Source organism: Dysidea avara, chromosome 4 (genome assembly GCF_963678975.1).
Source record: "Dysidea avara chromosome 4, odDysAvar1.4, whole genome shotgun sequence".
Lineage (NCBI taxonomy): Eukaryota > Metazoa > Porifera > Demospongiae > Dictyoceratida > Dysideidae > Dysidea > Dysidea avara.
This window is the reverse complement of record NC_089275.1, coordinates 22,084,397-22,100,286: the sequence shown is the minus strand read 5'-3', so window position 1 is coordinate 22,100,286 and position 15,890 is coordinate 22,084,397. Positions and strand designations below refer to the sequence as shown.

The 15,890-nt window shown below is 40.6% G+C and overlaps 1 protein-coding gene across 1 annotated transcript in view; it reads left to right on the top strand.

Moving 5' to 3' along the window:
* LOC136254324 (uncharacterized) overlaps window positions 1–15,890 on the top strand; it is a 21,597-nt gene extending 5,707 nt beyond the window's left edge. The window contains exons 5-12 of the mRNA XM_066047001.1: window positions 23–97; window positions 188–423; window positions 1,506–1,775; window positions 5,312–5,492; window positions 6,225–7,121; window positions 7,596–10,894; window positions 11,031–11,684; window positions 11,988–15,890. Of these exons, the coding sequence (XP_065903073.1) occupies window positions 23–97; window positions 188–423; window positions 1,506–1,775; window positions 5,312–5,492; window positions 6,225–7,121; window positions 7,596–10,894; window positions 11,031–11,684; window positions 11,988–15,794 (9,419 nt within the window). The 3' untranslated portion in view covers window positions 15,795–15,890. The remainder of the gene's footprint in view (window positions 1–22; window positions 98–187; window positions 424–1,505; window positions 1,776–5,311; window positions 5,493–6,224; window positions 7,122–7,595; window positions 10,895–11,030; window positions 11,685–11,987) is intronic.

The following is a 15,890-nucleotide window of genomic DNA, read 5'->3' as shown; positions in this document are numbered from 1 at the left end:
TAGTTATTTTATAATGTTACAGGTATTGCTAGTGCTCTGGACCGGGCTCTGACCTGCCACACTTACACCGTGGATCGTCCTGTGGTGGACTGTGATGGTATGTGTGCAGTGTGTGTACTGTATACTGCTTGGTTATCTGTATACAGATTTAGTCATACGTTTTAATTACATTTTCTTTGGTGTACAGGTCAGACTCCATTACATTATGTCATTCTGGACAATGGTACCCATGCTATTATGGTGTTGAGGATGTTGTGTAAGTATCCACTGGACACTGATGTGAGAGACAAGAAAACCAGCAAGACAGTGCTGGAGTTATGTAACACTAAGGGACGCAAACGTCTGATGCCACTACTGGTGGAAGCCATCCAGACATGGAACGATTTCAAAGAAGCAGTTATGCTTGGCTTGGATAAACCTGAAGTAGGTCTATACATATCCCATATTGCCTGGGATTAATACCATACCCCAAGGGTACGGTGCAGTACCAGTTCGGGTACAAATGATATTGTTTGCTCCATTCCTATTGATGTTACTGTGCCCTCAAGTGATTAGCTACTTACCTGGTACAATGTAGAAACATTGCTGTGTATACCCTGAAATCAGAGCTCTTTGCATTGAACATAACAGGCATGTGTATACTAGCATAGATATTATACACTACGTAGTGTATAATATCTATGATACTAGTACTAATGTATATCTCAAGAAAATTGTTTTACTGTAGACACCTTGGGACCATCTACTGTCTTGTGTCTTTGCAAACTCTTATTTTACGATTGACTTATTGGTTTTGATGTGCTTGAAACACTTAAATTTTCTCACACTGCAAGGCATCATGCATCACCTTTTAGCCATTTTATGTGTGAAAAGTGACACCAGTAGTACACCATGAGTGAAAGAGATGAAGGCTATGAGCTATTTCTTCTTGCTTGTATGAGAGGAGGTGTCTGTTTAGGCGATGGTATGACAATTGTGTGCGACGTAAAAGAAGTAAGTTATATTGCATAATATCATTGTTTTTGTGTTGGTCAATTAGCGCTGCGCTGCTGTATAGCTGACCCGACATGCTGTCGTGTAGCTGAATTGATTTACAGGTGGTTTGATGATTGTTTAAACACATGTAGCTTGTAGTATTATGGCTTGGAATAGGCGTGCCTCTAAGCAAATCCAACTGTATTGCTATTTAGTACAACAAGATTGAGCAGCTGGTTACAAGCTACGGGCACACACCCCTACACCCCTCTGCTGCTGTCGCTACTAACAAGCTACTAACAAGCGCAATATGGTTAGTCAGTTCAGCTCATACTTTGGCGTTTCATATGAAGAGAGAAAATGGAGAACGTGACATATGTCTACATTGCTGTGTTGCTGCATGTCCAACATATTCAGTCAACAGTTGTAGTCATGTGTACACCAGGACATTGGTATTTGAGTTTGTAATTGTTTTATTTGTGATTGTGTATGTATTTTAGTATAATAGTATGGTATGATGTCATTTGTAGGCTGTGAGAGACTCATGTGACATACTCAGGAAGCGAGGCAATGAAGCCTATAAGGCCCATGACTATTACACTGCAAAGAATTACTACTTGCAGGCACTCAATCAACTGAAGAAACTGACACAGATTTGTAGAGGTGGTCCAAGTTGGGTGAATGGTGAGTATGCTCGAATATCTGCCAACCTGTCCTTGGTGGAGCTATCCATGGGGCGTCTAGCCGAGGCTCTGGCTGCTGCGATGGAGAGCATACGAACCAACCCCACCTGGGCAAAGGTGAGCATTGTGCTGCAGTATGTTCACTACATACACATGGTAGTATGTGAATTTACATATCATACAGTACAATGGCACTGTATATTAGGGTTTGGGTTTTCTGGCCAAAAATGTCACTCTAAAGCCAGCCTCACAATACCTTCACAACATATTGGCAGTATATTGGTTAGGTACAACCAAGCTCAAAAGTGCCTTCAGTATGACCTGAAACACTTCCAAAAAATTGCTATGAAATTTAATTTTTTTTAATTTAGTAAAATTTTCTACTGACTGATTAACTGACTGATGCCTTCAAACAAGTGTAACTCGATAATGGCTTAGGCTACAGGCTTGATTTTTTACTGTTGAATGTTGCTTCAGCCCAACTGGTGCCTTTAGGCATACCACAGGATGTACAATGCATGCTTCATGGACTTACCTGTGTTCTCTTTTGTGACCCATTTATCTTTGCTGACAGTGCAAGGTGTCAATTCGTGGTAGCACCTTGTGATGGCTTCCCTATGTTTGACAGGAATCGTACGAATTTTTTGTTGTGACTGGTTGACTTCACCAGTCATAATAATGTTGCAAAAAAAAGTAAACAAACAAGTCTAAGTAAAACTTTGATTAGGGATAATAGAAATATGGGAGGTCACCTACACCAAATATGGGAGGTCACCTACACCTGATTATATACTAGTGGACCTTCCAATCCCTAATTCAGTCATGAGTATAGACTGAATTTATATGGGAAAGTCAACTTCTCTTCCTTGTTTGTACAAGTAAACACTACACATGTTGCCCTGTTGAAAATATACAAGAAATACTGCAAATCTATCATTAGAAAAAAAAGTGTAGGTGGCTTGTTTTGCTACTTTTTATTTCTATGTCTTAAATTTGTGAATTTTGTGTAGTAGTAATATGAGAGAGGAGAGTATCTGATACCTTATAGTCCTGTAACAAATCACTGAGTAGAAATGAAATGGCTTTCTAATCATACTGTATGATAGCACTGTGTATTTTGGATCATGAAGGTTTGAGCTTTCACGGCAAAAATATCACCCTAAAACCTGCCTCACAATACCATCCTGGCATCTTGGCAGTATTAGCTATATAACCAAGCCCAAAAGTGCCTTCAGTACAACTTGAAACCCTTTCAAAAAGTTGCTATGAAATTTCAACAGAATTTTCTACTGGCTGACTGACTGACTGCTTGACTGATTCCTTCAGACAAGTGTAACTTGATAACAGCTAAGGCCACGGGCTTGATTTTTCACTGTTCTACTTTGCTTCATTCCCGACTGGTGCTTTTTGGCATACCACAGTATGTACAATGCATGCATCATGGACTTATCTGTATCCTCCTTTGTATCCCATTCATCTTTACTGTCAACGTAAGGTGTCAATTCACGGTAGTGCCGTGTAATGGCTTCCTATGTTTGATGAGAATTGTTCACTATGACTGGATTGATTGTGGAGGTCCTTCTAGTGTTGTTTGTTTGTAACACTGTGTGACATGTAACACTGTGTGATGTAACACTGTGTGACATGTAACACTGTGTGACATGTAACACTGTGTAACACTGTGTAACACTGTGTAACAGGTTGAACATAGCTGAAAATGAAGCGTAATGGCCAATTTCAGTAATTGATATTTGGGGTGCTGTTCAGGTGAAGACAATAAGACTGGTGCCTTTCTTTCTGTCCTAAAGCGGTATGCATGAGTTCACCAGTCATAAAATAATGTTACAAATAAAGTAAACAGAAACAAGTATAAGGAAAAATTAAGGTGTGATTCGAGATCATAGAAATAAAGACTAGTAAAACAATGGAGGATAGGGATTTAAAAGTCCACCAGTTTATCTTCAGGTACGGTGTAGGCGACCTCCTTTGCTTCACTACTTTTTATTTCTATGATCTCTCATTTTCCCTTATACTTGCGTATAGCATTTCACCTTGCTACAAATAAGTTAGCACCATGAATTTTTCGAAGGCAGCAAGAACAGCAAGGCATCCAACTGAACCAGCAAGACTGAGTGCTGTACTCTTCTATACATTACAGTATGCTAGGAAGTTTGTTTCTGATGAAACAGTGATGTAGTTGAAATTCTGAGTGATTTTGTTGCTATTTACCCCATAGTTATACAACAGCTCTGCGCTTGAGTCATTGGAACACAAGCCCTCATGTCTGGCTGTGGTTAGAAGTGAAAATGTACTAAATTATTCATAAAGGAAGCTGCTTAACTGTTACAAGACCATACGGCACTAATAATCCCTGTATTATTATCTCTTGTTGAGTTAGCATACTGGTCGTCATTATATGCAACCAAACTGCTAAAAATAAGTGTCGCTATTACCCATGGTTTTGCAAAAATCCTAATAGAACGCACACCAAAAACCACTTTACAAAGTGTCCATTATCACAAGCAGCCCTCTGATTGTTCTTTGCATATAGGTACACCAGTAAGTATTTATATTTAGTGAAAAGGAAGTAGTATTTGTACTTTTGACAAATTTGATTATTCATAATCTTTATATTTCACAGGGCTAAAAGTAGCAAAACTTGCTGGACAGATTAATGTGTGTGTCTGTGTCTGTGTGTGTATCTGTGACTTATTGTTTGATTTTGTGGTGGGCTCATGGGCCAAGCAGGGCCATTTTTTCTCATCCAAAAGTCATTGCCTGTGGGAAACTGTGCAAGATTACACTTGTGTTTGGTTTTGTCAGTGTACATTGTGTACATGGGCAGATCAAATTAAACATTCGGGTACATGGATACTCAGGGGCGGATCCAGGGGGTTCAAGTGTTCCATGGAACCCCCCTTTTGAAAGAGCCTCTCTTACTCGAGATACTCTAATAGAGCAGTCACAGTATTCTTAAGAGGAGCAGTGTAGCAGGCTACATGTGGAGTTATAAATAAGGAAATATAGTTGGTGAGGGTATCTATGGTGAGGGGCAGCTATTGTCAGCAGGTGATGATCCTTTTTTTTCTTTCTTTCTTTCTTCGACTTACAGCTAGGCTGAAGTTGCAATTTCAGAGTGGAACCCCCCTTTTAAAAGGTCTGGATCTGCCCCTGATACTCTAATAAAACATTCAAGTAGTGTTGAGCAAAATATGGCAATTTACTTTAGTTATCCCTTGATACCAAATTGGCAATACCGTACCATCTATGAAATGTCAGCACTACATCTCAAGTGAATCTGGTAATGTGGAGATTTGCCAGCTATTGAAGTCACTATTAATATAAATAGACACTATACACTATTTGCTATTCATTTCATCACTTTCTCATGTCTCTATCTAAAACTATAATCTTCATGATTAATGAAATAATTATAAATTCGGATTTACAAGAAGTGGAAATTTCAAAACGGAATAGAGATTGCTGAAATAGACCACTAAACAAAATGTATGGGTGGTAGTGTAAACTACAAATTCTTATTTGATACGATTTACTGGATTGTGATCTCCTTTTGAAATTCATTGTATGAAATGACTGTATGTGACAGCAAAATTTTGTGACTACAAATAAAAATTTTAATTATAATTTTGTAGGGCTTCTTCCGTCGTGCAGAAGTGTTACGATACATGGGTGCCAATGGGTCAGGATTTTACCGGACCAACGCCAAAAGGAATTGTTACCGTGAGGATGCCCTGAAGGATTACTTGACTTCTTATTCCTACGAGAACGATGTCACCACTTTCTGCAAGTGTCTCATACTTGCTGTGGACATTAGTATGTGTGTGTGTGTGTAGTCTGTAATAAGTAGTTGACTAACATATTGGAGCTATACTATGTGTATTAAGAGTCCCAGTGATATTTGAATCAGTATAAAATTTGGTGCCAATATTTGTTGTTGGAAGATATCAGTAATTGTGTTATTCCGATACCAATAAAAACCATTTGCACCAAATACCTTCATAATGTGCTGTGCTAGCAGAATTTTGGGGTGTAGTAGGTTGGAAATGGCCTTGAGAAATGTTCTAGCACAAATGGCACAGGATCTGAGATACTCTAGTAGAACAGTCACACATAAGTAATATGGAAGGCAAGTATGTAATAAAATATAGCTATGTGCCAGTATTAGGCATACAATTATATGTTCCATATTGCATTGCAATTCACTACTGAGTATTACATCAATTGGTACTTTGCTGTATCATTGGAACAATAGTATGCAGGGTAGGTCCTGGTATACAGTAAACTTGGTCTAAGATTTTGACTACGCTTTATTTTGGTAATTATTGTTTGACATTAGTGATTTATTCAAATACTCTAATATAACATAATAAACTCTTATTGAACAATCGTTTTCACTCTGAGAGCCAGGTAGCTGAATACCCACTGTGTACCCATAATTATGTCTAATCCAAAACTGACATAGAATACTCTGTAACTCCTTGTGTATAACAGAACATTGTCTTTCTAACCTTTTTTTTTACTGCATGTGTATGTGTTACTCTGTAGATACCACTGAGAAGATTCCTGACAGGTTAGAGTTCACTCCAGTCGTTGAGAAGTTGATCACCCTGCCCGAGGCAGAACTGCCCCACTGGGAGTTCCTGTTTACCAAACCATCAAAGAAGAAATCGATGCCAAAGTGTGGCATGGCTAAGGGGAAGTGCAAGACCATCTGCATCAAGTTGTACGAGTTCATGAACAGGTTTCATCCAAATCTAAACCTGTTGAAGGTCCTTATTGAGCACGGTACAAAGCCTTGTTTAGGATGCATCACAGTTGCCATTGATCAGCGTAAACCAGATGTTGCCGTGTTCCTCTGTAATGAAGTGAGGCGTACGGACTCAAAAATCACCATCGACTATCGGGATCTGCTGGTTGTGGCATTACAGAAAAGATGTCTCGGTGCGTTTGTTGAATACTGTGTAAAACATGGTGCACAGTTTGTTGGCAATGATATTTGGATTATTCTAAGTTGGAAAACAGCCGATATCACAGAAGAAATACTTACACTACTCCTGACACATGGTGGTACAACTGCTGTGGCAAACGACAAAGGACAGTGTCCACTCAGCGTGCTACTTGATCGTGCAGCATTTGAGGCCAGTACCACACTGCTGCAGTTTAATGCAGATGCCAGCTCTGTGGACATCTCTTCACTGATAAAGAAGCACGGCAAAAATGAGATCTTTACTGTCGAACTTCTCAGTTTGATTCTTGACAAGGGTGGTAAAGAAATTGGGGTGAACTCCAAGCTGCCTTCTCCCATGTTATGTGCTCTAGAAAAAAGTAGGTATGACCTGGCTGCCCTACTGGTGGATCATGGTGCTGGCCTTACCAAAGTTGGAGTTAGCAAGCCCAGTACAACTTCAGTACATGTTGCAACTAAAATTGCTCTTCACACAGGTGTGTGTGTGTGTGTGTGTGTGTGTGTGTGTGTGTGTGTGTGTGTGTGTGTGTGTGTGTGTGTGTGTGTGTGTGTGTGTGTGTGTGTGTGTGTGTGTGTGTGTGTGTGTGTGTGTGTGTGTGTGTGTGTGTGTGATGTATTTTGTTGTGTTGTGTTTGTTTGTTATTTCCACCTATATCTCTAGTGTTGTCTCACTACCTTGTACCTTTTGTGTGGGTGTACAGTACTTCATAATTGTTTGTTGTATTCATATCCTTGGTATTACTTTTAAAGGGAGTAGTATTGGTGGTTAGGTACACCATAACGTACACAGAGCTTGTGTCATTTCATATTTTAAAGAAGCTCCAATTAAATAGTTAGGCTATCACTTAATGTTGCACACTGCAATTATAGTAATGATTTTAAAAGTACGTATATTGTATTCTTACTTAAAGCATGCACAAACGTTATTACGTATTTTGCTTTGTATACAGGTAGAATTGATATTCTCAAGCAAGTACTGGACTCGTACAAGCTCCCTGAGAATAGTAAACTAGTAGACAGCAATGGTCAGCTACCACACCACATGGCAGTGGCTGAAAACACTAACCACAGTAAAGACATCATTGACTTGTTGTCTAACTACCCATTTGACATGGAGGTTAAAGACCGCAACGCTAAAACACCTCTGGAGTGTTGTGGTAAGGCTCGGCGTCACTTGCGTCCCAACGTAGAGATGGCACTGGTAAAGTGGAGGGAGCACTGTGTCGTGGTTAAAGGAGGGATAACTAAGGGTAAAAAGAAGCAGAAGAAATCTCAAGCAGCAGCGGATGATGATAGTGAGAACAAGAAACCACACAATGGCAATACTGGTAGTGGTATTATCAGTCCATCTAAACAGCCGGAGAAGAAGGTTAAACTAGTACAAGAAGGACTTATGGTTTTAGATGGTAAGGCAACGTATAATTTGCTCCGCAACTATGCCAAGGCTATGGTGGATGATGTGGTGCAGAAGCCAGACATGTATAGCCATTTGTTTCAGGAAGGTGCTACAACATATGAATCAACAGGCAAATTGGTGGATGTTACTAGAAGTGAAACAACTGTCACTGTTGTTGAAAACATCCTCAGTAGATGTTCCGATGATGAATTAGAATCAGATGATGACGTTGAGTATGGAAATGAGTTTTATTGTGATAGATTTGAGGATTACACATGGGAAGTGGAGTGCACTGAGAGTGTCTGGAGGACATTAGCCAAACTAGACATGCCCTTGAGGAAGCTTGCATTGTCCAAGATTCGGCGTTTAGCAAAGGGAGAGTGGCACCACAAATTTTGCATGCCGATTCACAGCAATTCGAATCTGCACTTGTATGCACTGCGGCTAACAAAAAAGTCACGAATAATCTGGGAGCTAGCTATAGCATACTCACCACGCTGCACTCAGAAGAATCAGACCCTCCACTTGGATACATCAGGTGAAGTAATCTACTCTGAAATCATCAGAATATGGAGTGTAATTTTGAACTGTGATAACACTGATTCTATTGTCAGGCAGATAGAAAAATCACATATCCGAGGGCAAGGCAGTGCTGCAGTCAAGAAATTGCAACAGCAAAAAGAGCTACCTGTTAACGAGCAAAAGTTCATCAACAAGAGGGAAAGGATTCCTCGTCTCTTCCGTGTCATCGATTTGCAAGGCAATATTTCATGCACAAGTATTTCATACAATGATTTCTACCCTCCTGCTAGCACCAAAGATAGCGAATACAGTGTTGTAACGTTCTACTCCTTTTCTGATGGGTTTGTCCATAATTTGCTAAACAGTGAAGATTCAAGGAGGGATTTTCCATTTAAGGGATGGCCCAAAGAGCATGACATCATAAACTTAGACCAAAATGAATCCATTCTCCTACTGGGTCGTAGTGGTACAGGTAAGACCACCTGTTGCCTTTACAGAATGTGGAACCAGTTCAGATGCTATTGGGAGACAGCTACTGATCCATGCCTTCCACGAGTGTTGCTGATAAAATCTCGAATGCCAGTAGCTGCTGCTGCTGTTAATGTCACAGATGACCAGCAAATAAATAAAGCAAAAGAAGAAGACATTTTCCCGGAAGATGGTAACAACAGCAATAACGTGAAGGTGGAGAATGTTTTGCCTCCGCAAGTTTCTGGGTCTGTGTCTAAGAGTTCAGTCTCCAGTGAGTTTGTAGATGATAGTGGCTCACAGGGTACACCTTCAGAGGTTGATGATGATGGTAGGTTAGCGTTTGATGATGATGTTGACTCGTGGTTTGAAGATGAGTCTGATGGGTACAATTCACCAGATGAAGATGAACAACAAAGCTCCGATCGGGAGACACCTGAGATGACTGACAGTGTGGCTGCAACCGATTCAGAGGTCACTTATATTTATGATGATCTACAGCAGGCTTTTATCACAAAGAATAGTGTCTTGTGTGCACAGTTTAAAAGAAAATTCTACGACCTTGCTCATACTGAGCACCATTTAAGCGCACATTTAGAGTACGAAGATACCCGCTACCCTGCTACCCTACAAGAGATCAAACCACATGGATATCCACTCTTTCTCACCTCGCGTGATTGGCTAGTGATGTTGGATGCATCACTTGAGGATAATGATAGTTTTTTCCCTCGCAACCCAGACGGATCACTTGCCATTGAAATCCTTGACATGGATTACAACTATGATGACTACACCGAGACGCTGGTCATGTTAGATGAGTCAGGAAGTGAAGATGAGGATGAGACCACTGATTATGCTAAACAACACTCACACCATTTTACAAGAGAGAAATCAAACTGGAGAAAAGTTGATGCTAACTTCTTTATAGACAATATGTGGCCAATCATATCAAAGGAGGATAGGAAGTTACGCAAAGCAAAAAAGATGCCGATCAATCCAATTCTGATTTGGATGGAAATCAAATCCTTTATCAAGGGATCATCTCAGGCACTGCGAACTACCAACGGTTACCTGTCACTGGAGGAATATCAGAATCTTGGGCGTAAGATGGCACCAAACTTTGCTAACAAGAGGGAGATGGCTTACGCGCTGTTTGAAAAATATGAACAGATCAAGAAGAGGAGTGGATATTTTGACGAGTGTGATTTAGTCTTCAACTTATTTCAGCGGCTGTCAAAGCTTGATGACATCAACTGGTGTATCCATCAGTTCTACATTGATGAAGTACAAGACTTCACGCAAGCAGAGTTGACATTACTTTTACATTGTTGTCGATGGCCTAATAGTCTTTTCCTAACTGGAGACACTGCCCAGAGCATCATGAGAGGTGTCTCCTTTAGGTTCAGTGACCTGCGATCAGTGTTCCATTACATCAGTAAACATGTGGATATCTCCAGGGGTCGGGGTACAAAGGTTAAGGTTCCCCATTTGCACGACCTAATACAGAATTTTCGGTCACATTCCGGTATTCTACAACTTGCTGCAAGTGTGATTGACTTGTTGATGAACTTCTTTAGGTCATCTCTTGACAAACTCCCCAGTGATCAAGGAATGTTTCCAGGACCCAAACCAGTATTGTTGTTATCCTGTAGCTACAGTGATCTTGCTCTGCTGCTGAGAGGAAATAGGAGAGAAGCATCTGCCATTGAGTTTGGTGCTAGGCAAGCAATTATTGTACAGTCTGAAGAGGCAAAGAAGAGTCTCCCTGATGAGCTGAAAGCTGGTATTGTGTTGACTGTATTTGAGTCTAAGGGTTTGGAATTTGATGATGTCTTGCTATACAACTTCTTTGCTGATTCCAAGGTATGCGTATGTATGCAAAAATATAATATTGTGTGTGTGTGTACATGTATGTTTGCGTGCATGTATAATAAAGCTTGTGCATACATTGTGCAAGTTATGTTGAACATGTTTATTTTGCTTTTATTTTTGTTTGTAGATTGAAAGGGAGTGGCGTGTGGTGACAAGCTATACCAAGCAGTATCTGACAGGACATCCAGACCTGGACTACCAATGTCAGAATGGAATAGAAGAACCTCGACCATTGGATTTTGATGAACGTCAACACAAGATGCTCAACTCAGAATTGAAGTTCTTGTACACAGCACTAACAAGGGCAAAGTGCAACCTGTGGATATATGATTCTAATCGTACAAAACGTGCACCAATGTTCCACTATTTTCAGAAGAGGGACCTAGTCAAAACCATATCAGTGCCTTCCTATACTGCTGGCAGTGAAGATGGTTCTCCTATGGAGTCAATGATTGCGGCCGTGTCTTCTTCAGAGGATTGGAAGAAACAGGGTGACTACTTCAAGAAGAGATGCTTGTGGGACCTTGCAATTCTATGTTACAACAAGGCAGGAATGCCTGAACTCACTAGAGAAGTTAAGGCTTACTCTTGTGTGCTGATGGGTAAGAAGTACAAGCATGATGTGAAGAAGATGAAGGAATACTTTGTGACTGCCACACTCAACTTCTTTGAGTGCTTGAAGTTGCAGCCATCAGCTAAATGGATTGACAAGGCAGCAGTGTGCCTGTTCAATGCCCGTGAATATGATCTCGCAGCACCGCTGTTTGTACAACTTGGACAGGTAAAGTAATCATAGTTGTGTACAGGGAACCTCTCAGTTATCTGGACTCCACTTATCCGGATGCTCGGTTAACCGAACTACAGTGACTGTTCTATTAGGGTAGTTGAACAGTACCAACATTTTACCAATGTTCTTTATGCTATTTTAAGGTTATTTTCATACAGTTTTACAGATATGAACTTTTCAGACTTATGGACCACCCCTGGTTCCAAGGGGGGTTCGGATAACTGAGGTTCCACTGTATAATGTTGTAGTTTTGCTTTGTTTTAATTATAAATGTTCTGTATTTTTTTTTATGTGTAGGAAGAGTATGCTGTTAAGGCCTACCAGAAGTGTGGCAATCTTACTGAAGTAGCTAACATACTGAAGAAGAAAGGAAATGTGGAAGGTGCCATTCAGATGTTGATGATGGATACCAAGGGGACCCTGTTCCCAACAGCACTCAAACTAGCAGTGGAGTACTCTAATGACAAGTCAAACCCACCTCTACGAAAAGAATGCACTGTCAATGAAGTGGCTCACCTGACTGCCACCTACTACCTTAAGATCGGTAAAAAAGGACTTGCGGTTGAATGTGTGGAGCTATTCACAGAGATAAAAGACAAGATCAGTTTCTTGAAGAGAGCTGGGTTTATTGATGAAGCTGTCGATATGTTGTTTAAGATGAAGCAGTACGACAACCTGTACCGGCTGTTAAAGGGCCAGGGGTTGTTTGAGAAGGGCACTGCAATATCTTCCAAACTGCATGACTATGACAACTACTGCGTCTTCCTTCTATTGATCATTAAGGCTAGACTGTACACTGCACTGTGTGCCAACAGCTCAGCCTCCTACAGTGTCCAATCACAGGCAGAAGATGCTGCAGAATTACAACGAGCTTGTAAGCAAGCCAAAGACGGGGATATCAAATTGCAAGGTGATTTGATATGTGCTATTTTAAAAGACGATATCAATGCTTGCTTTGCTGTTAGTAAGAGCTATACCTATTTAAATCCATTTGGATCTGCTGAAGCACTGAATGCATCCGTATCTATTTATTTGAAGAAGGCACCATTATCGTTTACAAATCAACAGATTGGCAGCATTTTAACTAGTTTGCGGGTTATACTGGAAACGTGGGATGCCCTAAGGGATACAGACGCAGTACCCCAGCAAGTTGCACTTCAGTGTCTAAAATTCTACGAATTTGAAAGGTCAGACGAAACCCTATTTTTGCCCCCACAGCAATTCTACTGGATCCCAGAATTAGCAACAAATGCTTTAGCTCAGACAGATAGTGATGGATTATTGCAACTAAAAGTCATTGATGTATTTGAGACAGTCCAAAAGCATATAGTTGGGTTGGCTTGTAGGTGTTTACAACTGAAACTAGAAGACTACCTGCTCGATCAAATCAACTTGGAAAAGTATGCCTTATTAAATGTAGCACTTACTAAACCAGAAAAAGATTTCGCTGTAGCTTGTTCCACAGTACCTGACCTGTCAGTATACCTCCGATGTTGTGCACAGCTAATTGAGATGGGTTACTACCATTCAAAGTTTGACAGCTTTCAGCCAGTGGAGGATGGCAATTTTAGCTGCACCAATCATATTATCCACTATGGGTCCAGTAGGCTGGTCAACGCATTCTCTCCACAGTGGAACTTCTACTTGCCACTTATCAAGAAAGATGTGAAGATGATACAGTTCTCTAAGGTGGTTTGCAATCAACTAAATAGATCCATCAATCAAATTATTGAAAAGAAGAAGTATCACCCAGCATGGGACATTAACAGTTTCTTGTACAAATGGCACTTCTTGAAGATCACTGGCTCCAACATATCAGAACTAGAGAAACCTCTAATTGAAGAAGGTACTTCCGTCAATGACAACGTCAACCAAAATTCCAGATACATGCCTCCACCGGTTTTCATTAAAGAGAATATTAATTTAAGCAATGCCAAGTACTTTCACAGCTTCTTGATATGGTCATCCACTTGCAAGGGTCTGACATCAAGTGGTAAATTTATGGCTTTTGCAGAAGGGGTGGTTAAGAGGTTATTGCTACTGGTAGCAAAGAATAGGTACATACAAGCAAAGGTCTCTGCACTGAATGCTGTGTCAATGCTAGAGATTATCAGTGTAGGCCTACTGGGTGTGTTACAAGCTAGTGGTGCCCACGTGGGCTATGGGGATATAGCAGTTATTATTCCTCAACTGTACGAACATGCTGTACAGTTCTTTGATGACTTGAATGTCAGCGAGAAAAGTAAGAACATGTGGATGCTTACTGCAGTGGTGCAAACAGTAGCCAAAACACCAGCAAAAAAACTAGAAAAGTTGTATTTGGATTCTCTTCGACTTTTGCAGCGTATTGTATGTATTTTGGTGGGTTTAGAAGTTCCATCATTTAACATACTAACGTATGCATTAGGAAGGAGCATTTACAACAATGGATTTGAACGGTGCTTTGTTCTCTGTTTGTGTTTGCTTGGAAATCTGGCTCCATTGATAGTAAACAAAGATTTACAGGCAATTCACTCCAGTATTTGTTCACTAGCTATCAATATGCAACATCTTCAAAGTACGTTACAAGACCGACCACATCTTTTGAATGCCATCAAGCACACAGCAATGGCCACTGATGTTAAAGAAGTGTTTTGTGTTGTACGAGATATACAGCAAAAGTATTCAAGTTACGTGGTTAACATGCGATATAGCTATGGAATTAAACCTTTTGTCTTTACAAGGATCGAGTCTCGTTTCTTTCCACAACATGGGCTGCAACCATTGCCAATGTTAGTTCAACAGTTTGCGTCTAATCCACAACAGCCCACTATAGCCCCTATTGGGTCACACATTAGTCCTAAGAATGAACAGCAAAATCAAGATGTGCCCAAGGTCAAGGTAGGATTCCCTACCACTGATAACCCTTCACTTCCCATGAGATCGAAAACGTCCATTGGACAGTCAACAACAGTTGGTGTTAAGGGATTAAATATTGATCTTGGTACTAGCATTGATCCTAATTCAGATAACACATCTCTTGTGTTCTCATCTGAAGAGTCCCCCAGTCCACACATGTCACCATATCTTGCGTCAATTCCTGTAGAGCCTACAGCTCCACATTCAACATACACATTTCCCTATGCAACTTCAGGAATGCACTCTGCTTTAGACGAGGCTATATCAGAAGGTTTACAGCAACCCCATCAGTTTGGTGACCTCCAGTCATTGTCAGTTGAATATGTCACTCCACAGCAACACTTTGATATGCTCAATAGCCTAATAGCAGCTGGGATGACACCAGAACAGCTCCAGTACCAGTTAGCTTGGGCACAGCAGAACTATTTCCAGAGCACAGAAGCACCGTTACCTGACCCTGTCACCAACCATTACACACCTATGCCACCAGTTATTGGACAACAAATGGGAGGAGCTGCACAACAAATGCAGTTTATGCAACCTGGTGACATCAATACTTTATATGAGGAATTTGAGCAAACTGACTACTACTCTGAAGCACTCGGTACTGGTGAACCAATCAGCCCACCAAGTGTCATTAGTACTCCAGCATTAAATTTAGCAGGCAGTGGAGTTGGAGAGAAGTGGTATTGTAAAGTTTGCGGTGTTTATTTACGACAAGAGGCAGAACCAGAAGAAGATTACAACTTGGAACAAGATGCCTACCACATCCACTGCACCACAACTACTCACGTGGAGAAGATGCAAGATTACATGAGATACCAAGAGGTACTGAAATGGTGCTACAATGATGTAATGGAGGAGGCAAAACGAATTGTAGACAACAGAAAGAAAGTGCCACAAGTTATCACACTTCAGGCCAAGGTAGACAACATTAGTGAAGTCCGTAGCAAGCTAGGCAGAGCCCACACCAGCACAGAGAGCAGTAATTCATGGGCAGATGGTATGAAGCGGGTCGAAGTGATAGCCAACGAGTTAATGAAGCTGGTAGATGAATATCACAACCAACTGAAGGTCATTCCAAAACAACCTGGTTATGCTGCTGTTAAATATGATGTGTTTGTGAGCGACGATGATGAGGATTATCTTGATGTGGATGTTCCCGATGCTAAGTCAAAGAGAGAGAAAAGACATAAGCAGTTCTGACTAACTTTCTTCTTAATAACGTATTCTTGTATGTGTTTTAAATGTCTTATTGTCACTGTCTGTGTCCCTTATTTCTTATTATAGTTCTACTTGCAA